At 43.7% G+C, this 27,889-nt stretch overlaps 1 protein-coding gene across 3 annotated transcripts in view; it reads right to left on the bottom strand.

Annotated features, from left to right (window-relative positions):
* Positions 1-27,889, bottom strand: part of recql4 (RecQ helicase-like 4) — a 144,975-nt gene that overhangs the window by 94,327 nt on the left and 22,759 nt on the right. For 2 of the 3 annotated variants that reach the window (XM_069914975.1, XM_069914977.1), the window contains exons 3-8: positions 21,299-21,332; positions 18,534-18,664; positions 13,775-13,921; positions 6,756-7,954; positions 3,451-3,553; positions 1,118-1,244 (exon numbers count right to left, since the gene is read on the bottom strand). In XM_069914975.1, coding sequence (XP_069771076.1) covers positions 1,118-1,244; positions 3,451-3,553; positions 6,756-7,954; positions 13,775-13,921; positions 18,534-18,664; positions 21,299-21,332 — 1,741 coding nt within the window. The remainder of the gene's footprint in view (positions 1-1,117; positions 1,245-3,450; positions 3,554-6,755; positions 7,955-13,774; positions 13,922-18,533; positions 18,665-21,298; positions 21,333-27,889) is intronic. The other variant, XM_069914976.1, reaches the window with a different exon arrangement.

Genomic DNA, 27,889 nt, shown 5'->3' with positions numbered 1-27,889 from the left:
TTCTAAATGGTTTGCCTATTATCCTCAAACCATGGCCCCGGGTTCTGGATTTTCCCATCCTTGGAAACATCCCATCTGCATCCATTCTGTCCAGTCCTGCCAGAATTTTATAGGTCTCTATGAGATCCCCTCTCAATCTTCTCAACTCCAGCGAGTACAATCCCAATTTGCGCAATCTTTCCTCATAAGTCATTCCTGCCATTCCAGGTATCAGCCTGGTGAATCGCCTCTGCACTCCCTCCATTGCAAGAACATCCTTCCTTAGATAAGGTGACCAAAACTGCACACAATACTCCAGGTGGGGTCTCACCAAGGCCCTGTACAGCTGCAGGAAGGGATCCTTGTTCCTAGACTCAAACCCTCTTGATAGGAAGGCCAACATACCATTTGCCTTTTTAACGGCCTGCTGTACCTGCATGCTCGCCTTCAGAGACTGATGTACAAGTACCCCTAGGCCTCTCTGCACTTCCCCATCTCTTAATCGATTGCCATTCAAATAGTAATCTGCCCTCCAGTTTGTATGACCAAAGTGGATAACCTCACATTGATCCACATTTGCCATGGATCTGCCCAGTCCCTCAATTGATCCAAATCACACTGGAGCTCCCTGACCCCCTCTTCCATGCACACAACCCCTCCTAGCTTAGTGTCATCTGCAAATTTGGAGATATTCCATCCAATCCCCTCATCCAGATCATGAATGTAAATTGTGAACAGCTGGGGTCCCAGTACAGACCCCTGTGGCACCCCACTGGTCACCGCCTGCCACTCAGAAAACGAGCCATTTACAGTTACAGCAGAATATGCCTTCCTCTTAAATTCAATCCCTCAATCCTCATTAACCCTCAGCCAACCACCCCTCCCCCCAAAAATCCCTCTGGTGGTCCGTGGGTATGTTATAGGAGGTCCAGTGGAAGTAAAAGAACATTTAAGTGGTTGAAAAACTAAAGGTCGAGAACCACTGCCCTACTACTTCCTCCAGTTGTGTCCTCGTGTCCCCAAGAGTCAGTCAGATTGCAGATTGTAGCCCTCCTGAACCCTTTTAAACATCAGGCTCAGTACGGGCAGTTTAGTCAAACTTCTGAAGGAGAAGCATGTCACCAGCACGTACACCTACCCTGAGCCCTGCAGTCTTTTGCCCAATGCCCTGCTGCACCACAGCGGAAGCAAGTGTCTCCATTCTGACGGAGTCGTCCCCCTCCACCAAAACGCTCTCCTTTCATCTGAAATTTCTGCTTCCAGGCCTTTGGAAGTTCACAACATGCAAACAAAAAAATGTTAGTGGGTGTACTACACGGGAACACAAAACTCTCCAATGTAGGACTGATGTCAATGGGTCAGCACAGAATTGATGGGCCGAAGGGCCTGTTTCTGTGCTGAATCTCTCAGCGCCTGGGGCAACCACATCAAATACCAAAGGACAAAATTTTAAGGTGAGTGGAGGAAAGTTTAGAGGAGATGCAGAGGGTATTAGCAGATAGAATGCATTCTACCTGGAGGTCAGTGTCTTGTGGAGTTTAGAAATGACCTGGATGAAGAAGTGGAGGGATGGGTCAGTAAGTTTGCAGATGAATCAAAGGTTGAAGTGCTGTGGATAGTGTGGAAGGTTGTCCTAGGTTACAATAGGATATAGACAGGATACAGAAGCACAATGCTGGAGAAAATCAGCTGGTCAAACAATATACTTTATGTAGCAAGGATAAAGATACAGAACCAACGTTTGTTGCTATGGACGTGGGTCTGGGTGAGTACATGGTCATAGAGCTTGAGAGCAGCAGGAATTACAGATGGGTATACACCTTGACGAAGAGCTCAAGCCTGAAACATCGGTACTGTATTTTTATCTTTGCTACGTAAAGGACATTGTTTGATCTGCTAAGTTTCCCCAGCGTCGTGTTTTGACTTCAACTGCAGTGTCTGCAGACTTTCATATTTTACTTCTGTCTATGGAAAAACTCTGAAATTCCTTTGAAGGATGCCTCCTCTGAAGAAGTTCTCCTCTGATCTCCGAAGGGAGTTCTCTGAGATCCTCTCTCACTGCTCCGTCTATAATCCCTGCTGCTCTCAAACCTTACAACTCTGTACTCACCTAGACTCAAACCTTCATGAAGGGCTCAAGCCCTAAATATTGGTTATGTATCTTTATCTTTGCTATATAAAGTACAGCTGGCCCCTCTTATCCGTGGTTTCGCTTGCCACATTTCAGTTACCTGCGGACCGAAAATACAATAGAGATTGTATTCAGATCGACTGTCATGGTATTGCAGTGCTTGTGTTCAATTAACTTTTTAAAAAATATTGTTATAATGTTTCTATTTTACTTTTGTTGTCAATCTCTTAGTGTGCCTAAATTATAATTTATCATAGTTGTTGATGTATAGGAAAAACATAATCGTGCGCCGCCTCATGGCCATTCAAAGTCTAACCGCATATACGTCTGTAGTCCCATAATTATTCAGTTACCGTAAGCAAGTCTGCAGCAATTTAGAAAAATCGATCGCTAAAGGAAATTGTAATCTGCATTCCCAAACTAATCCAACTGTCCCGCTTTCTCCCCACAGCCCTGAGTTGGTCCCCACACTGATCCCACTGCCCATGTTGGTTCCCACTGATCCCACTGCCCTGCTCTCTCCCCACAGCCCCAAGTCAGATCCCACTGCCCCACTTTCTCCCCATAGCCTCGTGTTAGTCCCCACATTGATCCCGCTGCCCTGCTCTCTGCCCACAGCCCTGTGTCAGTTCCCACACTGATTCCATGCCACAGTCTCTCTCCACATTGACCCACTGCCCTGCTCTCTCCTCACAGCCTCATGTCTGTCCCCACACGGATCCCTCCTTACAAAAAAAAGTTTACAGGTACACTACAGTATCCCATTAGCTTTCTTAAGTATATAATATGGTGTTCGCACAATGTTCACATCGCATAACACCATATTTCACAAAACATATCGTGGACATTAAACAGCACATACTAGTATAGGATTCGGTACTATCTGAGGTTTCAGGTATCTGCTGGGGGTCTTGGAACATATCCTCTGCAGATAAGTGGGGACGACTGTTCACTGTTTGACCTGCTGAGTTTTAGCAGCATTGTGTTTTTACTTCAACCAGTGTCTGCAGACTTGCATGTTTTACTTTAGACAGGATGCAGAGTTGGGCGGAAAAGTGATAGATGGAGTTCAATCTGGAGAACCGTGAAGTGATTTATTTTGGAAGATCAAACACGTCTTTGAAACGAGGGGAGGGAGCAGGAGAATGCGGGGTGAATCCATTTGGTTACAGGGAGAACATGCAAAAATCCCACAAACAGCTGCGGAGAGATCAGGACTGGACCCAGGTCTCTTGTGCTGTGAGGCAGTGGCTCTTGCTATTTGTGCCATTCTCTTTCTAGATTAAAGAACAGAACACGACCCAACCCCAATGCATTCTGCACTCCCTGAAACTCTGCACCTGTTTGCGAAGAAATGCTCCTCTTAACAAACCACCCCTGACATGCGATTTCTTCTTCAGGTTAATCCTCACAAAGTTTGCATCCTTTTTGGGAGGTGCGACCCTAAAATAAAAATACGACTTCAGATTTATTGTCAGAGTACATACATGACATCACATACAACCCTACGCTTCTTTTTTCTGCGGGCGCGGCAAATTGGTAGTGCAAAAAATAAACTCTACACAGTGTAAAACATATATACTAAGAACTGTTAACAGAAAACAAATGTAAACAAACTGACTGTGGAATACAAAGGGAATTTTAAAAAATCAATAATGTTCACAAGTCAGAGTCCTTAAATGAGTCCCTGATTTGAGATTGTTGTTGAGGAATCTGTTGGTGGAGAGGGAGCAGCTGTTCCTGAACCCGGTGGTGCAAATCTTATGGCACCGATACCTCGTTCCTGATGGCAGCAGCGAGAACAGAGCGTGAGCTGGGTGGTGTGGATCCTCAATGATTGCTGCTGCTCTCCGATGGCAGCGTTCCCTGTCGATGTTCTCAGTGGTGGGGAGGGTTTTGCCTGTGATGTCCTGGGCTGTGTCCACTACCTTTTGGAGGGTTTTACACTCTGGGGTATTGGTGTTCCCATATCAGCTGGTCACCACCACCCTGGCAAAGCGCTCCACTCTCTGTGTGAAAAAAACTTATCTCTGTCGTCTCCCCTAAACGTTCCTCCACTCACCTGAAACAGACATCCTCTAGTATTTGCTATTGTGGACCCAGGAAAAGGTGCTGGCTGTCCTCCCTATTCAAGCCCCATATAATCTTATTTACCTTTATTGTGAAGAACCATAGAACATTACACCAACAAAATAGGCCCTTCTCGCCAAACTATTATTCCGCTGGTCCCACTGACACAAACCCAGAGCACAACCCTCCATACCCCTCCCATCCATGTACCTGTCCAAATTTTTCCTAAATGTCAAAATTGAGCCTGCATTTAGGAATTCGGTCTGGAGGGATACAAGACTATAAGACACAGGAGGAGTAACAGGCTATTCAGCCCATTGAGACTGGTGATCCATTTTCCCCCGCAGCCCCACTGCCAGCCTTCGAACTATAACCTTTTATATCCCGGCTAATCAAGAACCTATCAATCTCTGCCTTAAATACACCCAATGACCTGGCCTCCACAACTGCCTTTGGCAACAAATTCCACAGATTTACCACCCTCTTACAAAAGAAATTCCTCCACATCTCTATTCTTAGTGGATGTCCTTCAATACTGAAGTTGTGCCCTCTTTTACACGACTCTCCCACCGTGGGAAACAACCTTTCAAGAAAGCCTTTCAACAATCAAAATGTTTCAGTGGGATCCCCTCATTCTCCTAAATTCCAACAAGTGCAAGCCAAGAGCTGTCAAACGCTCCTCATATTAAAACCCTTTCATTTCCAGAATCTTCCTTATGAACCTCCTCTGAACCCTCTTGAATATCAGCATATCCTTTCTTAAATGAGGAGCCAAAATCTGCTAACAATACTTCATGAGGTCTCATCAGTGCCTAATAAAACCTCAACATCACATCCCTGCTCTTATATTGTCTTGAAACGAATGAGTATCATGAGAAATTTTGGCTCCTCATTTAAGAAAGGATGTAGTTCAGAGAATGTTCACTAGATTGATATAATCTGAAGCAAAAACAGACTTTCACGTGAAGCAACACTTCACTTGTGCATCTGTGAGAGTTATCTACTGCATCTGGTGCTTCTATTGTGACCTTCTCTACATCAGAGACTGGACGCAGACTGTGAGATCGCTTCGTTGAGCATCTTCGCTCTGTCCACATCAGTGACAGAGATCACCCAGTGGCCAACTACTTCAATTCCGTGCCCCACTCCCATGCTGGCATACGTCCATGACCTCATGTACTGTCCCAACAAGATGTAATGGAGGATTTAGACCATGCTTTTGCTTATGCAAGGCTGAGTATCAGCAACCTACTTTGAGAATAATGTATGCATAATCTAAATTCCACCATGGGGCCCAGAGATGCATATGAATCAACAGACATAATCTAATTTAACACCATGAGGCCCAGAGATGCAGTTGTCTTTTGTTGGTCGCAGACTGTCAGGAGACCTTGAAACCATTTATTCAGGGTGATGGGCTACGAGTAAACAATTTTTGGTTAATATAAGCCATCGTCCCGCTGCTGAAGTTTCAGACTCTCTGAGGGGTGGAAACGTCTCTCAGCAAGAAGACCTTCTAGAGTCCAACCAACATCCCGGTCGGGGGAGGTGGAGAAGCTGCTACCGGCACCCCGACAACCTACTACAAGTGTGCGGTCGTTGCCTCGCTTTGGCAGTTGGGACCAGTCCAGGCGTTGATAAATATAATTGGGAAGGGCTTGCATATTGTAGTTTGAAATCAGCTTTAGATTTAGTAATAAAGATTTGTATAAACTGAACTGCTCTCAGCGTGTGTCTCTGTTTTCTTTCGGTAGCTGAAACACTGTGACCAATCTAAAATGAACAAAGTGAGAGGTACAAGTTTACCAGGACACAAGACCATATATTGGACCATAAATTGGAGGAGCAACACTTAAATTTTCCGTCTGGGCACCCTCCAACCAGATAGCATTAACATCGACTTCTCCAGTTTCTGTTCACCTACTCTCCATTCTTCCTCCCGTCCCTTTGTCTTCTTTCCTCCAGCTCTCCACCCCTTTACTTCTTCATTCAGAGCCATCCCTCCCCCTGCTTGCTAGTGTGCCCTCCCTTATCCAACTATAATCTCTTGCCTTTGGGACCATGTTCCTCCCTCTGCCCCTCCTCATTATTTTGTTCGAGCGACTGTCTACATTTTTTCATATCTCGATGAAGGGGTCAAGCCTGAAATGTTGGTTCTGTATCTTTATCTTTGCTACATAAGGTATATTGTTTGACCAGCTGAGCTTCTCCAGCCTTGTGTTTTTACAGCAAAATCAGAGTGTAATTGGTCAGGCAGCATCTGTGGAGAGAGATAGATGGTCGATGCTTCAGGGCAAGACCCTGCCTCAGCACAACCAACTATGTCACTGCGAATGGGTTAAAAATAAAAGAACAATTCTGGTAAAATTATGAAAAGGCAAACAATAAAGGAACAGCCTTTCATAAATGTCTCCAAAACATTTTGCAGGAATTTCAAAACAAAAATAAAATGTTTTTTCCAGCACAGATATGAAATTTCAAGCGCTATGACACAGTACTAGTTATTTTAAAAGTAAAACATACATAATGCTTGCCTCCTGGCTTCTTAATGCAAGGCTGCCCTCTCTGCACATACCTTGCTGAGACACTCCTTCTAGACCCTGTCTCCTCTTCCACATCGCCATACAGATTCTCCTGCAGAAGCTCAGATTGCAGCTTATTCTGCCCTTTGCCCTCAGTGGGAGAGCTTTCATCTTGCTTAAATTTGGAGCCAGCCTGCCGCTTTTCTTTTTTCGGAGCAGAGCCAGCTTCTGGAGATCTGATTGTCCTTCTCCGTCTCTTGGTCTCGCCTTCCGAGGCTGCAGCACGCTGCTTCACACCCGTTCTCTGCCTCTTTTTCTTCCTGGCTTTTATATTGTCCAATTCTTTCTCACGGACAGTCTTCAGGTCCGGTAACTCTGCGCCCGGGTCAGGCTTCACAGTGTCAGATCTGCCTTGGGAAGAATCTCGGACACAGGATGTTCTCCGCTCCGTGGACTTTGAATCGCGGTTGAATTTGCACTCCTGTATACTTTCCTTTGCGTTTTGAATTTCCACTTTAGTGGGCTTTATTTGGCAAGGAGAAGCATCCATTAAATAGTCATCCTCCAATTTTGTAGGCTTTCCAAGAGTGGTTACACTCACACTAGAGTCACAGGCAGCTTTGAGAGGGACAGTGACAAATAATGTCGAGGCACTGTCAGCTCGTGCAGAAATACAGCTCTCCGAACTACCAACTACAGGAAAATTGCCATTTTGATGCATTCTGTTGACAAACTGAGTGCTGTCATTTAAACATGGAGGTTTATCGTTCGCCTTCGGTAGGGAATCGCTTGAAGTTAGTGACTTGCCTTTGGTCAACGGTTTCCCATGAACCATGTCAGGATCACGCACCCCAGTATTTGTATCACTGCCTCGCAATGAAGAACTGTTGGAAGTGGGTAGCCCCGTTTCCAGTTGCATTCGTCCCTGGCACCTGTCCAACCAGTCACGGTCAAGCGAGGATAGTCTTCTCGATACGCTCTGCTGTAATCGTTGTAATTTATTTACAAATTGAGGAGACTTTGTCTGGTTTAGGAGAATGTTTGAAGAAACGATATCCTTCATGGTTGAGTGAAGCAAATCCAAATGTTCAGGCCCATCAAGGCACCCTTTGGTTGCAGGCTGCGGACTTTGAGAGGTTTGGGGGCTGGCAGGTTCTGATCCGGCAACCGGATTAATTTCATTCTCCTTAATCTTTCTGGCCATCCATGGTCTTCTCGGAGTTATTGATTTCTTCAGGGAGATTGGCCTCTCCTTTCCAAAAAAACATTAATTTTAAAGTGTGCATTTCTGAAACAATGTCTTTTATTGCAGCAATTGTTACATGTAATTAAGATTGTGAGACATTTTGAGAAAGGTGGATATCTTGTTAATAAGAATGTAAAAAATAGGAGCAGGAGTCGGCCGTCCGGCCCATCGAGCCTGCTCTGCCATTCACTAAGATCATGCCTGATCTGATCATTGACTCAACTCCACCTACTTGCCTTTTCCCTATAATTCCTTTTTATGTAAAAATCTAACTGAACTTTAAATATATTTAATGAAGAAGCCTCAACCACTCCCTTGGGCAGAGAATTCCACAGATTCACAACTCTGGGAAAAAAAAGTTTTTCCTCATCTCCTTCTTAAATCTACTCCCCTGAATCTTGAGGCTGTGTCCCCTAGTTCTGGTCTCAACCATCAGTGAGAACAAATTTCCTGCCTCTATCTTATCTATCCCTTTCATAATTTTATATGTTTCTATGAAATCTCTTATTTTTCTGAATTCAAGTGAGCATAATCCCAGAAGAATGAGTTGCTCCTCGTAGGTCAATACCCTCATCTTTGGAATCAACCTGGTGAACCTCCTCTGGACCGCCTCCAAGGCCAGTACATCCTTCCTCAAGTACGGAGACCAGAACTGCTCCAGGTGCGCCCTCACCTGTACCTCATATAGTTGCAGCATGACCTCTCTGCTCCGGAATCCAATTCCTCTCGCGATGAAGACCAACATTCCATTTGCCTTCTTAATAACCTGCTGCACCTGCAACCTAACCTTTTGCGATTCATGCACAAGCCCTCCCGAGGCTTTCTAAATTACAGCATATGGCAGTGTTTAACTATTTAAATAATAATCTGCTCTCCTATTTTTCCTACGAAAGTGGATAACCTCGCATTAGGTAGCGTTTTACTCCATCTGCCAGACCTTTGCCCACTTACCTAACGTAATAACAATATCCTCCTACAGCCTCTCCACATCCTCTGTACAATTTGCTTTTCCATTCAATTTAGTATCATGCGCAAACTTGGTTACGCTACACCCTGTCCCTCTTCCAAATCATGAATGTAAATGGTGAACAGCTGCGGGCCCAGCACAAACCCCATGTAACAGTTAAAACCTTGTGTTTTTGATTCGATGTTAATTTTGTGCCTGTCTCTTTAAGAGAACTATTGTTTGTAGTGTTACCATAGTGACTGTGATATTGTTCAGACTAACAGCTTGTTTCTTTTTCTACAAGATGTGAAGGAACCATGAGCACGAGAAATTTTTCTTTGAATTTTTGTATCTCTTTAAGTATTTTTATCTCTATATAGCTTTGTATCTTTATATAGTAAATGCTTTGTTATTCACCATTATGAAAGTCTTGTGGAGAAGCTATGCAAGATGTTTATCTGTTCTATCAACGAATTAAAACTGCATAAGGTAACAGCCACAGAGTTTAATTTATTGGATTAAAGAGATCTAAATTTGGGATTTCGATGCTTATACTTTGGAAGATGATATTTTGAAATTAGGATATATTAGAATATCACTATCTGCCAATCAGAAAAACACCCATTTATCCTGACTCTCTTCCTTCTGTCAGTTAACCAATCCTCAATCCATGCAAATATACCCCGCTCCATTCATCTGTCTTATTGATGTCTATGGTGCAGCACCTTATCAAATGCCTTCTAGAAATCCATATATACAACATTAACCTTTTCCCCTCTATTTAATGCACCCATTATATCAAAGAATTCCAGCAAGTCTGTCAAACAAGAACTGCCCTTTCTGAATCCATGCTGTGTCTGCCTGATGGAACCCCTTCGTTGACTTACATTAGTAGTGGGCAAAATGATGGCATCCATTATTAAGGATGTAATAGCGGAGCATATGACTAGCAGAGAAGGGATTGGACAGAGTCAACATGGATTTACAAAAGGTAAATCGTGCTTGAAAATCTATTGGAATTCTTTGAGATGGTGACAGGAAAAATAGATGGGGGAGAGCCAGTGGATGTGGTGTACCTGGATTTCCAAAAGGCCTTCGATAAGGTTCCACATAAACGACTGGCATGCAAAATCAAGGCTCATGGGATTGAGGGCAAGGTATTGATGTGGATTGAGAACTGGCTGGCAGATAGAAGACAGAGAGTTGGGATAAACGGCTCATTTTCTCAGTGGCAGGCGGTAACCAGTGGGGTGCCACAGGGATCTGTACTGGGACCCCAGCTGTTCACAATTTACATTAATCATCTAGATGAGGGGATTGGATGTAATAGCTCCAAATTTGCAGACGACACTAAGCTAGGAGGGGTTGTGTGCACTGAAGAGGGGGTCAGGAAGCTACAGTGTGATTTGGATAAATTGGGGGACTGGGCAGATACATGGCAAATGCACTACAATGTGAATAAATGTGAGGTTATCCACTTTGGTGATACAAACCGGAGGGCAGATTACTATTTGAATGGCAATAGATTGGGAGATGGGGAAGTGCAGAGAGACCAAGGGGTTCTTGTACATCAGTCTCTGAAGGCGAGCATGCAGGTAGGCGAGGCGGTTAAAAAGGCAAATGGTATGTTGGCCTTCATATCAAGAGGATTTGAGTATAGGAATAAGGATACCTTACTGCAGTTGTACAGAGCCTTGGTGAGACCACACCTGGAGTATTGTGTGCAGTTTTGGTTGCCTTATCTGAGAAAGGATGTTCTTGCAATGGAGGGAGTGCAGAGGCGATTCACCAGGCTGATACCTGGAATGGCAGGAATAACTTATGAGGAAAGATTGCGCAAATTGGGATTGTACTCACTGGAGTTTAGAAGATTGAGAGGGGACCTCATAGAGACCTATAAAATTCTGGCAGGACTGGACAGAATGGATGCGGAAGGGATGTTTCCGATGGTGGGGGAGTCCAGAACCCAGGGCCATGGTTCGAGGATAATAGGCAAACCATTTAGAACCGAGATGAGGAGGAATTTCTTTACCCAGAGGGTGGTGAATCTGTGGAATTCATTGCCACAGAGAGCAGTAGAGGCAGGTTCATTGAATATATTTAAGAGGGAATTAGATCTATTTCTAAAGGTTACGGAGAGAAGGCGGGGATGGGGTACTGAACTTTAAGATCAGCCATGATCTCACTGAATGGCGGAGCAGGCTCGAAGGGCTGAATGACCTACTCCTGTTCCTATCTTCTATGTTTCTATGTAAATATCTCGCTACTTTATCCTTAATGAGTTTCAAGCATTTTCCTGTCTACAGACGTTAAGCTAACTGGCCGATAGTTACCCGTCTTCTGCCTACATCCCTTTCAAAAAGTGGCATGACATTTGTTGTCTTCCAATCTGCCGCAATCTGTGCAGAATCCAGAGAATTTTGGTAAATGACCACCAACACATTGACTATAACTCCCGCCATTTCCCTCAGTACCCTGGGATACATCCCATCAGGATCAGGGGATTTGTCCGCTTTCAGTCCCATGAGTTTCCTCATCATAACTCTTTTGTAACAATTATTTTATCGAGGCCCTCACTTCCCTTCACATCCCTATCACCACTCTTTGGCATGCTGGACATGTCTTCCACCATGAAGACCAACACAAAATATCTGTTCAATGACTTGGTCATTTCCTCATTAATTAAAATCAATTTCCTTTCTCATCTTCAAAGAAACTTAAGTTGACTCTCGCCACCCTCTTCCGTTTTATATATTTATAGAATTTTGTGCTATCTGTTTTTACATTTTGTGCTAATTTCCCTTCATAATCCTTTTTCCCTTCCTTATTTTCCATTTAGTTCTCCTTTGTTGCCTTTTAAGGTTTTCCCAATCCTTCAGTTTCCCACTACTCCTGGTGACTTTGTACACATGAACGTTTAATTTTAAACTGTCCTTTATTTCCCCAGTTAAACAAGGCTGACTCTTCCCTCTCTTACTGCCCTTACTTTTAATGGGAATATATTTTTGTTCGGCACTGTGAAAAATTTCTTTGAAAGTCTTCCACTGTTCCTCAACTGTTCTGCCAACTCGTCTGTGCTCCCAGTCCATGTTGACCAATTCCTCCCTCATCCCGTTGTAGCCTCCCCTGTTCAAGAATAATACACTCGTTTTAAATCGAACTATTGCACCCTCCACCTGAATGAGAAATTCAATCATACGATGATCGCTTTTTGCAGAGGGGAAAAAAACTACAAGATTGTTAATTTTACCTATCTCGGTGCACAATACTAGACCCAAAATAACATTCTCCCTTGTTGGTTCCGTAACATTCTGCTCAAGAAAGCTATCATGGATGCATTCCAGACTCCCTCGACCAACTTGATTTTCCCACACTATGTGGAAGTTAGAAGTCCCCCACGACAACTGCTGTTCCGTTCTTAATCGCCTCAGCTCTCTCTCGGTTAATTGCCTGAGCCACTGTGCTGTTGTTATTTGGTGGGCGATAGACAACTCCCACCAATTTTTTTTTTCCCTTTATTATTCTTAATCTCTATCCAGATGGGCTCAACATTCTGTTCCTTTGATCTTACATCGTCTCTCACTATGGCCCTGATCTCATCCTTCATTAAGAGTACCACCCACCACCTTTACCATCTTGTCGTACTACCTGATACCCTTGAAAGTTGAATTCTTAATCATGCCCAACTTGTTCCCAGCAAAGATAAAGAATAGTTTATTCTTAATTCGTACAACTTTCAACATAAACCATCAAATGACCTAACCACTACTTTAACTTCTGACATGAAGTTTCAAAGATTTGAATCTGTGAAATTCTTTGTCAAAAGAATCAGTCGTTAAAGACACAGACAGATTTTTGAATAGTAGGGGAATAAAGGATTGTGGGGAACAAGTTCAAGTTTATTATTTTGATAATGTTATATACTTTGATGAAGGGCTCAAGCCCGAAAGGTTGGTTATTTATCTTTATCTTTGCTCTAAAAGTACACTGTTTCACCTGGTGACTTTTTCCAACATTGCGTTTTTACTTTAATAACGGTATCTGCAGACTAGGTGCTTTACAATGTGCAAGTACAACTCGATGAAACAGCATTCTCCATTTCTCAGTACAAAAACATGCAAATGCACTTACAGACGTAACACACATGCAGACAAAGACTACATATACAGTAGATATATACACATACAAAAATAAACAAATCTTGTTAAATAAATAATGGTCTTGGATGGTTAGTGCGACCAGTTCTCTCAGTTGTTCAGCATTCTCACTGCCCATGAGAAGAAACTATTTTTTTCAGCTTGTGCTGCTGCCTGTATCAGGCAGGTAAATGGAGCTGAGTCCACAAACAGATCAGCAATGATGTCATGGAATGGCGAAGCAAAATCAACGGGTTTCTATTTCTTATTTTAGGCCATTCTTAATGGGGGCCATACAGCCCCTCTTGGGTCTATAGCACATTTAAGGGGGGGGGGGGGGGGTGGGAAGGGAAGGCCATGGACTGGAATCATATTTATTATGCTTTTTATGTAACTGGCAAGAGTAGTACAGAAAAAAAACAACTAAATTTGACTCCTTCAAAGAAAGGGGGTCCACAAACTGTATGAGCAGGGTCCTAAGGGGCTGAGAATAACTGTTTACAGCCACAAGCACACTCTCCAGTTCAACTAGGCAATCGGAGGACAGACACGTCTACTTGTTTGAGTGGACAGTGTCACCATGAGGTGTTATCACAACAGCAACGTGGAGATTAAATGTGACCAAGTGGCAGTCATCACCGTTGGAACAAGTAAAGCCAGGAGTTTGGCAGCCAAGGAATCAACAGGAACTCAGCAGGTTTTTAGCTGGGTGGAGAAAGGGAAAAGGGAAATTAAAAGCCTTACTTTTCCAGACGTTCCAAGTTTCTCCTTTAGCTTCATTCCATAATATTGGGTCGATGCATTAATGGTTCTGTGTTCCTGCAATGTAAGCTCCTGAACAGGCCTGTTTGGACGATTCAGATGTGTTCCCCAAACATCAGATTCACAAGTCTAGAAATTAAAACCAGCTAATTATATTCAGTATGGCTCGGGAACGACAACACCACTTACAAATTTGCTGACAATTCCATGATAGTGGGCTGTATAAAAAGGGTCGATACAGCAGGGTGTTTGAAAACTTGGCTGAATGATGTTCAAGCAACAACCTTGTACTCAATGTTAACCCTTTGGACTCCGGCCATTTTTAATCTTTCATTAAATATACTTCAGACAGGGTCCATGGGTACAAATCAGCTGGTAGTTGGGTATAAAAACAGTCTCGGGAAACGGGGCCACGAAGTATATGTGCTTGTTGGTAGTTCCTGAAATCCAGGACACGGAGTCCGAAGAGTTAAAAATAGATATGGAAGTTTACATCACCATTCTTGAACAGGACCAAGCATCCACATCACTGTAACCTTCAAAAGTGATAACTTTTAAAATATTTTGAGGCAATCAAATGTTCTACAGCATGGAAGCAGGCCAATCAAATTAGTCCTATTTGCCTTTAAAAACACACAGAAATGCTGCAGGAACTCTGCCAGTCTCACAGCCTCCATTGAAGGTAAAGATATATTATCGATGCTTCAGGTCTGAGCTCTTCTTCAAGATAGAAGCAAAAGTCAGGCAGGCATCTCAATAAAGACTAGAGAGAAAAAGGGGGAAGAATGGGAGTGGCGAGGAGTCAGAAGGTGTTCATTGGATATAAGGGGAAAGGTGACAGTTGATTTTCACTCTGAAAGAAGTCAGACGGAAAAGGGAAGAGAGAGACAGAACTAGAAGAATGGAGACACGTGGACAAAGACTGGGGTGGGGGGGGGTCTTTAACGGAAATCGGAGAAGTTGATGATAATGCTATCCAGTTGGAGGGTGCCCAGAAGGAAGATACGGTGCTGTTCCTCCAAGAAGAACTCAGGCCCGAAACATCGGTTATAAATCCACACTTCCTGGGACCCCGCGAGTCCATCTGAATTCCTCCAGCATTTGTGTGGTTTCACTTCATCAGAGCGTCTGCAGACTTCAGTGTTTCACCCCATTTACCCATGTTCGGCCCATATCCAGCCAACCCATTCACCTGTCTAAACGTTCAAATCTAGATTTCAGATTTGCTGTCAGAGTACATACATAGCATCACATACAACTCTGAGATTCTTTTTCTCCTGCGGATGCTAATTGGTAGTAAAAAAAAGTCTTAAACGTTCCAATTGTTCCTCACTACTCTGTGTGAATAAAGTGCAACAGGTCCCTTTTAAATCTTGCTTCAGACTTCCCAAGCGAGAGGAAAATAAAAGTACTTTTTCCGTCACGGTTAGCACAATACTATTACAGCGCAGGCGACCTGGGTTTGAATCTGCCGCTCTCTGGAAGGAGTTTGTACGTTCTCCCCATTTCTGCGTGGGTTTTTTCCTGGATGTTCTGGCTTTCACCCACGTTTCAGATGTTCTGTACGTGGTTATTTGGGTGGCATGGGCTTGTGGGACAGAAGGCCAAGTTAATGTTCTGTACCTCAAGATTTTAAAAAAATTAAAGTTAATTTGCTTTATCATGATTTGCTCTCATGATCTTGCAAACCCCTCAGTCAACTGCGCAGCAAGAAAAATGTCCAATCTGTCCGGCCTGTTCTTATGATTCAAGTAATAGGAAAGGTGATGGCGCCTGCTGTAACGGCCGCTGCTACGGATCCAGGGAGAGCGGAAACACAGCGCTGCTTCAAAGGGTTCAAGTGCCCAGTCCTCTTGCCGGCCGTTCCCTACATCTGTGTAAAACCTGACCTTAATCTAAAATCCTACTACGACAAGTACACAATCCTTTATCCGGACATCTAAAATCCAGAAAGCTCCAAATACTGGCATTTTTTCCTGGTGCTGGTACAGCAGAGGGAGAGAGAGAGAGGGAGAGGGAGAGAGAGAGAGAGAGAGAGAGAGAGAGAGCAGAGAGAGAGCAGCGCGACTAAGTTGGGCGGAGGGGGTTAGGCAGCAGCATGTCTCGTGTGGGCAGGGGGGGAGAGAGAGACAGCAGTGCAACTAGGTTGGGTGGGGGGGGGAGGAGAGAGAGACGGGAGTGTGACTCGGGCGGACGGGGGAGAGAGACGGCAGTGCAACTCAGGCGGATGGGAGAGATGGCAGAACAATTCAGGTGGGCTTAAACCTGGCTTTTGTTCTGAAATCCGGGAAAAATCCAAAATTCACAACACACTGTCCCCCAAGGGTTCTGAATAAAGGATTGTGTACTTGTACTGATCCATGCCCAAGATGGCAGCAGCCATGTGAGGATGTAGACACCAGAGAGCAGTGGACCTGCAAAGGGCATAAGAAACGGGGAAAACACCTCCCTCTCCCCCCCTTCCCCCCCCCCCCCACATTGAGGCGAACCAGAGGAGATGACCTCACAGGATGGTGACTACTTCAGACTTCAGCAGACCAGCAAGGAGCTCAGCAGCTGAGGGACCCAGAGAGGCTGTGGGTGTCTTGCAGTTGGAGAACTCACATGGGCTTCAGGCTGCTGGAGGCTGCCTCATGGGGACCAGACATCTGACCTAGGACTCGAGAGAGTGCTGAGGGCAGGAAGAGCTCCCGAAGGACCTCAGGCATTGAAGGCTTACCGATTGTGTCAAAGGTTTCTATCTAGAGCTCGTGTTGCCAGTGGCTTCAATAAGAGTCTATGCAGCTGTAGAGGCTGTGGGAGTGCTGGAGGTGAATCCACGGAGACTCAGCATCTCTGAAGGAAATTCCTTTGCTTCTCTTTTTCTCTCAGGATGCAGGGTGACACTAATTACAACTCTTTGTCTGCCTTTCAGCAGGCAGAAGGCAATTTTGTGTAACATTACATGCTCTGTTCTATTACATGGCAATAAAGGAATCTTGAATCTGTAATCCAGTCCCAGTTAGATTCTTGTGAATCTTTTCTGCACCATTTCCAGCTTGATGAAACATAGAACACTACAGTTCAGTACAAGCCCTTCGGTCCTTGATGTTATGTCGACTCATATATTCCTACAAACAAAATACACAAAATTCTTCCTACCTTGTTAACTTTTATTTTTCTCTCATCCATGTACATGTCTAGGAGCCTCTTAAATGCCCCAAATGTTTCACCCATCCCTGGCAAGGCACTCCAGGTACCCACAACTGTGCAAAAAACTTACTCCCGAAGGTTCCCCTAAATTACTCTCCCTTCACCTTGTATAGATGCCCCCTCCTGTTTGCTCTTCCTGCCCTGGGAGAAAGGTTCTGGCTCTCAGAATCTTGTGGACTTCTCATCCATCTTCCCTCTAAAGTGAAAAGTCCCAGCTCTGCTAACCTTGCCCTCATAAGACTTATTTTCCAATCCGAGCAACATTCTGGTCAATCTCCTCTGCACCTTCTCCATAGCTTCCACATCATTCTCATACTGAGGTGACTAGAACTGAATACAATAATCTACGTGAGGTCTTACCGGAGATTTGTAGAATTTCAACGTCTTCTCAACTCTTGAACTCAATCCCCCTATTAATGAAACCCAGTATCCCATAGGCCTTCCAACTATCCTATCAACCTGTGCAGCATCCAAATGTATGGATTTGGACCTCAAGGTCCCTCTGTTCATCCACACTCTTAAGTATCCAATCATTAACCCTGCACTCAGCCTTCTGGTTTGTCCTTCCAAAATACACCATCTCACACTTACCCAGATTGTACTCATCTACCGCTTTTCTGCTAAACTCTGTATTCTGTCTATATCCTTTTGTAATCTACAACAACCTTCAGCTCCATCCACAACTCCCCTAACCTTCATAGTATCTGCAAACTGACCCATCCTTCTGCTTCTTCATCTAGTTAGAGACAAGTCAAACTCAAGAAACCAGCATTCTCTTATCGCCCCTAAAAAAATACACATTTTACAGCCTAGTCTGCTTCTTGCTGATGTTATAGGTCACATGGAGATGCAAGAGGGCAACATGGTTAGTGGAGCAATTAGTGCAACGCTGTTACGGTGCCAGCCATGTGGGTTTGGATCCCATGCTGTCTGTAAGGCATTTGTACGTTCTCCCCATGTCTGTGTGGGTTTACACTAGGTGATCCGGTTTCCTTCCATCTTCCAAAAATGTACCGGAGTTGTAGGTGTACTGGGTGTAATTGGGCAGCATGGGTTAGTGGGCCGAAATGGCCTGTTACCATGCTGTATGTCTAAATTTAAATTTAAAAAAAAAAGAGGGATGTAAATCATGACTGGAATTAACGCAGTCAGGGAATTCTAAGTGAGGAAATATTACAGAAACAGGAAAGAGAAAAAAGTATGACTTATTCTCCACGGAGGCCTCAGTGGATCTAAGGGGAGGCTGAAAACATTAAAATATTTTTGTTTTTTTGTGCATTCGGAGGGAGAGAAATGGGTAGCAAAGTTAGCGCGATACTATGACAGCTCCAAGTTCAAATCCCACGCTGTAAGGAGTTTGCACCTTCTCCCTATGTTTGCGTGGGTCTTTGGTTTCCTCCACCCTCCAAAAATGTACAGAGTTGTAGGTTAATTTGGGTGTAATTGAGCAGCACGGGTTTAAATGGCTTCTGCCGTGTTGTAATAAAAAAAATAAAGTACAGAAGAAACCAGCTAAACTTGACTGCTTCAGAGGGAACCCCAGTCGTACCTTGTCCTTCTTCTGGTCATGGTTACTGCGCCGTGAGTGCTGACTTACACAATCCAAATGTGGACGTTGATCATTTTCTGCAGCAAGGCTTTCTCTAGTTTTCTTTATAGCTCTGTACTCTTTATATAATTCTGTCAATTCAGAAAGTACAAATTATCTCTCATGGTTTTGTAAGCTTGGCAAAACTTACTGCAGAATTAATGTACACATTGCACTAAAAATGAGTTATATTGTATGTGCCATTGTATAGGATGCCTCTTGTGTAGGACAACCCTGGAATTTCCACCTAAAATGTGGTTTTGAGTTATATCCCCAAATCTAGATTACCAGTGGATGCTGTTAAAAACAAATCACAATATTTTAATAATAAATGATCATTTAAAGTTCAAATACTTGGATATTTTAAAATGAGCCATTGTCGACTCCTGTAACAGGCCGTTTAAAGCATGCACATGGCCAACATCAGTTGGACCGGGCGGATGGATCTCATGGAGGAATGCTGAGACCGCAAATAACTAGTGGGGCATGCGCAAGATTGCTTCGGAGCCGGCAGGAAGATGGTGGTGGTGTTGAGACTCTGTGTAGGATAACCCGGATATTAAGGTGAAAATTTAAGTTTTGAGGATCGTCCTATATAATGCCACATATGGTATTCACAACAGATAGCCCTCATCCAAGCACCTATTCATTCTCAAAGTACCAAATGTTCTAGTTGTCGACAAAGTGTGGTTTGAAAAAGGTAGATGTTGATTTCTTCCTTGCAGATGCATCACCATCCCAGAATCAGAATTTATGGTCATGAAAAAGTCATGAAATTTGGGGTTTTGTGGCAGCATCAGAGAGCAAACACATATTATAAACCATCTTACAACAATAAATATATTTTAAAAATAACGCATGTAGTGTAAGGCAGTGTCTTTGGTTCATTGATTATTCAGGAACCTAATGGCAGCGGGGAAGAAGCTGTCCTTATGCCGCTGAGTGCCCGTCTTTACACTCCTATACCTTTTTCCTGATGGTATGGCGTGTATGGTGGGAGTCTTTGAGGATAAAGGCTGCTTTTTTAAGACACTGCCTCATGTAGTTGTCCTCGATGGAGTGAAGTCTGGTGCCTGTGATGTTGCAGGACTAGTTAACAACCCTCTGGAGTTTCTTCTTCTCCTGAGATTTGGCGTCTCCATACCAGACACTGATGCAACCAGCCAAAAGGCTCTCCACGGTACACGTGTACAAGTTTTCAAGAGTCTTTGATGACATACTGAATCTCCTCAAACACCTGACAAAGCTGGTGAGCCTTCTTCGTCTTATAAAGAATCAAACTCAAAACCAGATTCATAACACCAAATGTCATAGATCAAAAGAGAAAAATCCTGAAATAGCCCAAAATATTACTTGGGGATTTAGAGGAAAGTAGGAGAATTGATAAACGAGTTACGATATCCTGCTTCTTTCTTTGGCTTGGCTTCGCGGACGAAGATTTATGGAGGGGGTAAATGTCCACGTCAGCTGCAGGCTCATTTGTGGCTGACAAGTCCGATGCGGGACAGGCAGACACGGTTGCAGTGGTTGCAGGGGAAAATTGGTGGGTTGGGGTTGGGTGTTGGGTTTTTCCTCCTTTGCCTTTTGTCAGTGAGGTGGGCTCTGCGGTCTTCTTCAAAGGAGGTTGCTGCCCGCCAAACTGTGAGGCGCCAAGATGCACGGTTTGAGGCGAGATCAGCCCACTGGCGGTGGTCAACGGGGCAGGCACCAAGAGCTTTCTTTAGGCAGTCCTTGTACCACTTCTTTGGTGCACCTCTGTCTCGGTGGCCAGTGGAGACTCGCCATATCATACGATCTTGGGAAAGCGATGGTCCTCCATTCTGGAGACGTGACCTACCCAGTGCAGTTGGATCTTCAGCAGCGTGGACTCGATGCTGTCGGCCTCTGCCATCTCGAGTACTTCGACATTAGGGATGAAGTCGCTAATCCTGCTAATAAACGATATCTTGCTAATGCACACAAAATGACACAATCACATTTGATAGTCTTATCCAGAACATGAACTTAATTTTAACCCCCAGATGATTTTAATTTTTTTTTCAGATTCCGAAAAAATTGTACAGCATAGAACCAGACCCATCTCGATCAGAATGCTTGTCCACACTAACCCCATATGCCTGTATTGGGCTCATATCCCTCCAAACCTTCCCTATCCAGATACCTGTTCAAATCTCTTTTAAGTACCACTTCCTCTGACAGCTCGCTCCATATGCCCACCCTGCATGAAAAGCCTGCACCTCGTCTCCTTTAAGTAAGACCATTAGACATAGGACCAAGAAGAGGCTATTCAGCCCATCGAATCTATCCCATCATTTTATCATGAGCTGATCCATTTTCCCCACTCAGCCCCTCGTCTCGGCCTTGTCCCCATAATATTTGATGCCCTGGTTAATCAAGAACCTAACAATCTCTGTCTTAAATACACATAACAACCAGGCCTCCACAACTGCCTGTTGCAACAAATTTCACAGATTTATCACCACTTTTAGTGCCTTTTTCACCTTAAACCCATGACTAGTTTTACTCTCTCTTCCCTTGAGGAAATGACTTTGACCATCCAGTTATCAATACCCCCTCATGATTTTACATGTCTTATGTCACGTCATTCCTCAGAGATGAGTCAGTTTGGCTCAGAAGGATGATCCAAAAAAATGTTCTTTATCAATCCTCAATTGAGAAAAATTAAAAGTCAAGATTGAATATTTGGTATTTTATTTATTACTTACTTTGTGTCTCCTCTGAAGCATTGGCCACATCCACCTAAATGTGAAAAAAGTGAACATAAGCTCTCTGTGAAAGCATGTACCTTATATGTCAGCGTACAAGGAGACTGGGTGTATAAGACGACTTTCAGAATTTTCACTTAAAATTTAGGTTTTGAGCTATACTCGCTGTACAAAACTGCCCCAAGTCTGGCACTTACCACTGAGAGACCTTACTGCCCCAATCGCCCTTTACCAACCATCCCATTGAATAATGGAATGATGCTGTTCAACACCCTATTAAGCAACTGTAACGGACTGGGCTGATATTAATCTTTAAAATTAAAATCTTTAGTTATAAAATATATATTTAAAGTTGTTATTAAATTATATATATCTTTAGTGAGGGAATTATGGGCTGGATTCAGGGTCATACAGAGATACCACACATTTGGAAACTTGTTTGTTTAAAATGTTTGAAGTGTTTTCTTAATTTAAACTCAATAACAATGGGAATTTGCTTAAAACATTCTGATGGCAGCTGTTCAAATAAGCAGGACTTTTAATTAAATGGTCCCCAGACAGGTCGAAGTCCGTGGGCTCATAATTCATACTTTTGAAGTGGCTCTAAGTGGCCAGAGATGGTTTTAGCACATACATGTGAAATGACTTCAAAAAGGCCATCTGCCATGATTCATGCTTTTGGAGAAATGAAACAGAAATTATGTCATGTGTCATGTGATGTTTTTGAGAGAAACATATTACTGGAAACAGATGCATTTTGAAACCTGAAGAGATTGAGCATGTTGTAAAGACAGGATTGAAAAGCAGTATCCTCTACAGCACACATGTCAATCTTTGGCCCGCGATATAATTATATTTGGCCCGCAAGATCATTTCAAAAATGTATTAGAGGTGGCCCGCTGGCCGCCGCGCCAGTATAGCGCATGCACAGTAATACAACAAATCCCAGAATGCATTGGCGTCAGCCCGCTAATCGCCCCCACCTCCTCTGTTTACGTTGCAGGGTCTCACTGTGGACTCTGGTTTTGGGGCCTGGCCGGTGTCAGGGGAAGCCAAGGCCGCTTCCCATCGCCCGGAACCGGAGGCCTTGGGCCTGACCTCGCCAGGACCGTTGCCCACTCCTCCTCCCTGCCGCAGGCCGACCCGCGACTCACGGTGAGGGGGCCGCTGATCCGCCGAGATGCTGCCCTGCAGCGAGAGCCGATGCCCCCGCACTGTCGTGTCCCCCCGCCCGCCCCCCCCCCCCCATCGCAGCGCGGCCTGGCCGGTGTCAGGGGAAGCCAAGGCCGCTTCCCAGCACCCGGAACCGGAGGGCTCGGGCCTGACCTCGCCAGGACCGTTGCCCACTCCCCCTCCCTGCCGCAGGCCGACCCACGACTCACGGTGACGGGGCCGCTGATCCACCGAGATGCCGCCCTGTAGTGAGAGCCGATGCCCCCGCATTGTCGTTGTCCAACCTGATCGCCCGCAAACCCCGCCCTCCCGCACATTATGAACTTTAATCTCAGGATAAAACGATCTTCCAATAGTTTCATGTCACAGTGATAAATATATTCCTGGTTAAAAATGGTCCTGCACCTGGATACAAGCTCATTAGGCATAAAACTTGAAAAGTGTGTAAATCAAAGGATATCTGTACCAATGGAAAAAGGGCATGGCAAATAACCCTGCTAGAGTTCATGCCCATTTGATTGTTTCAGGAATCATGTTATTCTCCCACATTCTCAATAGCCCTCAGATTTTATTATTCGACAGCACACGAGCAACATTTGACAAATCCTCTATAGAGAAACATTATTTATTGAATATTTTATTTCTCATGCTTCTGGAAAGAGTTTATCCAAAACTATTATTAAACATTTATTTTAATAAGAAAAAGTTTAACATTATATATGTTGAAAGAAGAGAAAACATGCAGATGTTGTTGAAAATTTTCAATAAATATTTAGTTCGGCCCTCGACTTAGTCCAAGTTTTTAATTTTGGCCCTCCGTGAATTTGAGTTTGACACCCCTGCTCTACAGAGAGAAGGAGATGCTGTTCTGTATTGTATTATCCTTATCATAGGAGATTCACAAAATCAGCGACAATAAAGAAGTGCCACTTCACTAACTCTTCGACAAAAGAGGCAGTTTCTGGATTGAAGATTCAGTAACCAGAAAAGGTACTGTTGTGCGTTAATCCTGGAAAAAGGGGAACAAAGAATAAGTGGCTTTTGAAGAAGGAAGACCATTTCTGACTGTCTCTTGAAGAAAAGAGGGCAGTTCAACTGCACCCTTTCCTATTTGGGCACTTCGTTTACCCTTGTCTGGGTTTGTGAAATCATTGTGGAAGAAAATAGTCACTTTGCTGTCTCTTTGAAAAGAGGGCAGATTTATCGTGTGGAAAACAGATTCCAAAATCTCCATGCAAGAGAGAGAAAATCGTTTGCATGAAGAAACATTGCTCTGAAAACAACTTTACAAAAGAAAGTGGTGAGCTTTAAAGAGGTCTGATGACTTGATGTTTTAACCTACTTCATTACTGCTTTTGAGCAACAATTTAAAGAAATCTGATGCCTCGCACTTACTCCATAATTGCTTTTGAACAGCAGTAGAGACTGAGTTTCAACACAAAAGCTTTCTGAGACTGAACTTTAAAATCATTTCTTCAGACTCAAGCTTAAACTGTAATGGTTTGGGTTTTAATACACACACACATTTACATTTGCGCATAGTAAGGTTGTTTAAAGTTAACTAAGAAGTATTATGTTATTAATAATTAATAACAAAAATTATTGTTTTTGAAAAGAACCATTGGCTTAGTTATTACCATTGCTGCCGATTTAGTTTGTACCAGCAACACCGTCTTGGTTATTTAAAATTTAGCAATTTTATTTCAATGACAATTACCGACCATAACGTGCATCAAATGTTCCCGGCCGGTGTAACGTAAACCCTAGTGATGTCACTTAGGCGTCGGTACTTTTACAGGGACAAACATGGTATCGAGTATAATTTTACTTATGTAAAATATTGTACTGTAATATATTAGAAACGTTGACATAAATTTCACTGCAGGAATTTTCTTCATTTTATAGAGCCAGTCCTGCTCAAGAGACCATCTGTTTACTGTTCAGCAGCTGTTAGCTTAATTTGCTGCGCTGTTATTTTGAGATTCGTATATGCCTTTATCTAGGACAATCGTCGAGACTTTAAAAATTCACCTTAAAATCAGGGTATATCCTGTACGCTGGGTTTAAAATTTGAACCTTGATAGTGAAGTCACAACACTGCTGCCATTTTCCTGCCGGCTCTGACGCAATTTCACACATGCCCTGTTAGTTATCAACAAAGTCTCAGTGCTCCTCTGCCATCAGCTCGGTACAGGCTTTAAATGGCCTGTTACAGGCACTGACAATGGTTTATTTTAAAATATCCAAATAAAATTTAAACTTTTATATGATCATTTGTTCTTAAAATATTGCGATTTGCTTTAAACAATGGTAAGTTCTAGATAAATGATATCACTAGGGTTTACATTGCACCAGCCGGGAACATTTGATGCATGTTATGGTAGATAATTGTCAGTATTTTGCCATTACTTGGAATGAATTGGCTAAATTTTAATCAAGACTGTGTGGCTGTTACGAACAATGATCATTTGTTATTAAAATATAGTGATTTACTTTAAAAAACAACCACCAGTAAGCCCCAGATTTGTGGGGACATCATATACAAAAGGTATTGCCCAAATCCACCATTTTAGATGGAAATTCCAGGGGTCGTTCTATACAAAGTCATCCTATATGATGGCATATATGGTACATTAGTCAGGTTTATAGTACATTTTTGTTTTAATATGACATTACTATTAATCCAGTTTCCCAAATGCAAGTTTCAGTAGAAAAATATTTAGTGGTAGGATGGTAGGAGTTATGATTGTTTTGTACGGTTTTCCATCACCATGGAAAACACAGGATATTAAGGTTCAAATTTTATACTTAATGTATAAAATTTGCGGTGACATTTTTAAGGCTTAAGTTCTTCCTTATATGCCGACATATACAGTCCTTGCAGAATCATCTTCTTCACAAATGCAACAGGAAATAGAAGTATCTGTCCCTGTGCACGTTGTTCGGCCTGCACTGAAAAAAGATCTGATCACTGCTGGAGAAACTCAGCAGGTCGAGCAGCATCAGTGAGAGAAAAAGAATAGTTAACATTTTGGGTTGAAAGGCATGTTCTGCTTTGGATACTGTTGGGAATGACCATTCAGGGGCTAGCAGCAGTAGTCAGGTTAGTGGCACCGTGACTAGCTCTGAAGTCAAGGGTGAAGGCAGGCAGGGTGATAGAGATAGGAGACTCCATAGTGAGTGGGACAGACAAGAGATTCTGCGGTTGTCGGGGGAGGGATCCAGGAAGCAGGAAGAGGGTAGCTGGGTGACAGAAAGGAAACAGGCAGGCAGAGCACCCCGGTGGACGTTCCCCTGGAATAACAGACACTTCATTTTGATACTGTTGTGGGGGAACAAACTACGGCAATCAGGTCACTGACATGGGTAGATGAGATAAAAAAACCTGAGGATATGGGTTAAGAGTGAAAGAAGAAAGATATGAGGGGAAACTTCTTCACACAGAGAGTGGTGAGAGTGTGGAATGAGCTGCCAGTTACAGTGGTGACGCGGGCTCAGTTTTAACATTGAAGAAGAATTTGGACAGGTACATGGATGGGAGAGGTATGGAGGGGTATGGCGTGGGCGCAGGGCAGTGGGACTAGACAAAAAAAATGGTTTTGCGCGGACTAGAAGGAGCTTGTTTCTGTGCTGTAGTGCTCTATGTAAGAGATACTGGGATTGTGTTTTCACCCCCTGGTGCCAGGGTTTAGGATGTCACTCAGCAGTTGGAGAACTTTCTCAAGGGGGGAGGGAGAAGAGTCCGAGGTCGTTGCACACATTGGTACAAACGACGCAGGCAGAGCAAGGGATGAGGTTCTGCACAGTGAGTACAAGCAGTTAGGCAAGGAAACAAAAAACAGGACCTCAAGGGTAGTGATCTCTGAATTACTCCTGATACCATGTACTAGTGAACTCAGAAATAGGAAGATACGCCAGATGAATTCTTGGCTGAGGAGCTGGTGCAGGGGGGCAGGGACTCAAGTTTGTGGATCATTGGGATCTTTTCTGAGCAAGAGGCAATTTGTTCAGGAGGGACGGGTTGCACTCGAACGAGAGGGACCAACATCCTGGCAGGCAGATGCGCTAGTGCTACGTGTGGGCTTAAACTAGATTGGCAAGGGGGTGGGATCCTGCAGTTGCATGGGAGGCAGTTGAAAGGATAAAACTTGGTATGGAGGGTGATGAGAGAAAGTTTATTGGGCAGGAGAAAGGCAGGGAGTGAGGCAGGTTTACACTTCATCTATTTTAATGTTGGAGACTAGGCAGATGAACATGGGGCAGAGGGCCTCCCATTTATCCATATACAACTTGTCCTTCCAGCAACCCTGGACTTGCCTTCATGGAAACGTTTCCTTTAGCTTGCCTATCTCATCTCTACAGTCAGATTCAGATTTATTTTTAGATGAGCATGGGGCAGAGGTAAACAGGTGACTAAGATGTGGTAGTCATCACAGAAACCTGGTTAGAAGGGAGGCAGGACAGGCAGCTCAGCATTCCAGGGTACAGGTGCTTCAGGAGGGGGGTGTTGCATCATTGGTTAAGGAGGATGTTACAGCGGCAGATTCAAAACTAGGTCACTGGCACTGCAATAGCTTTGCACTAACTGCCACACTAGCTGTGCCACCCCAAATTTTAACATTAAACTCACCAAGTATGGAAACAGGCCCTTCGGCCCAACTCATTCATACCAACTAAAAACCTTGCATTTGGCCCATATCCCTCTAAACCTATCTGTGCCCCTGTTTAAATGTCAGCGGTAACATGACTGACGGGTCGGCTAGTGAGGCTATATGAGTGAGGGAAATGTTAAAATTTGGGGTGGCACGGCTAGTGTGGCAGTGAGCCGAGGATCAACAAATGCATGAGTACATTGTTAGGAGTGTATTACAGGCCCCCAAATAGTCAACAGGAATTAGAGGAGCAAATATGCCAGGAGATTGCTGCCTGCTGAAGGTCAAATAAGACGGTCAAAGCAGGGGATTTTAAGTTTCCAAATATTGATTGGAAAAGTCATAGAGTGAAAGGTATAGATGGGGTGGAATTTGTCATTTGTGTTCAGCAAAGTTTCCTCCAGAAATAATGTAAAGGTTCCCACATGGCAGAGGGGGCAATGCTTGACCTAGTCTTCAAAATTTGTATGGGCAAGTGCATTAAATGTTCATGTACGAGCCTTTGGAGACCAGCTACCATTGTTCTATTCGGTTTAAGATAGTTATGGACAGAGGCAGGCCAGGACCAGAAGTTAAAATTTGAAATTGGTGCAGGGTCAACTTTGAAGGTACATGAACTAGCTCAATTAAAACAGGTTGTTTGAAGGAAGAGAAGTGTTAAGAAAAAAGGATGCTTTTAAAAATATGTTGACAACAATCCTGGACAAGTGACGGGTCAGACATTCAAGCGTAGGGAAGCTCAGATGACGAGGGAAATTCAAGAGCA

This window comes from Narcine bancroftii, chromosome 1, assembly GCF_036971445.1.
Source record: "Narcine bancroftii isolate sNarBan1 chromosome 1, sNarBan1.hap1, whole genome shotgun sequence".
In the NCBI taxonomy this organism is placed as follows: domain Eukaryota; kingdom Metazoa; phylum Chordata; class Chondrichthyes; order Torpediniformes; family Narcinidae; genus Narcine; species Narcine bancroftii.
Note: the sequence above shows the minus strand (reverse complement) of the source record. Positions and strands in the feature narration are given on the sequence as shown.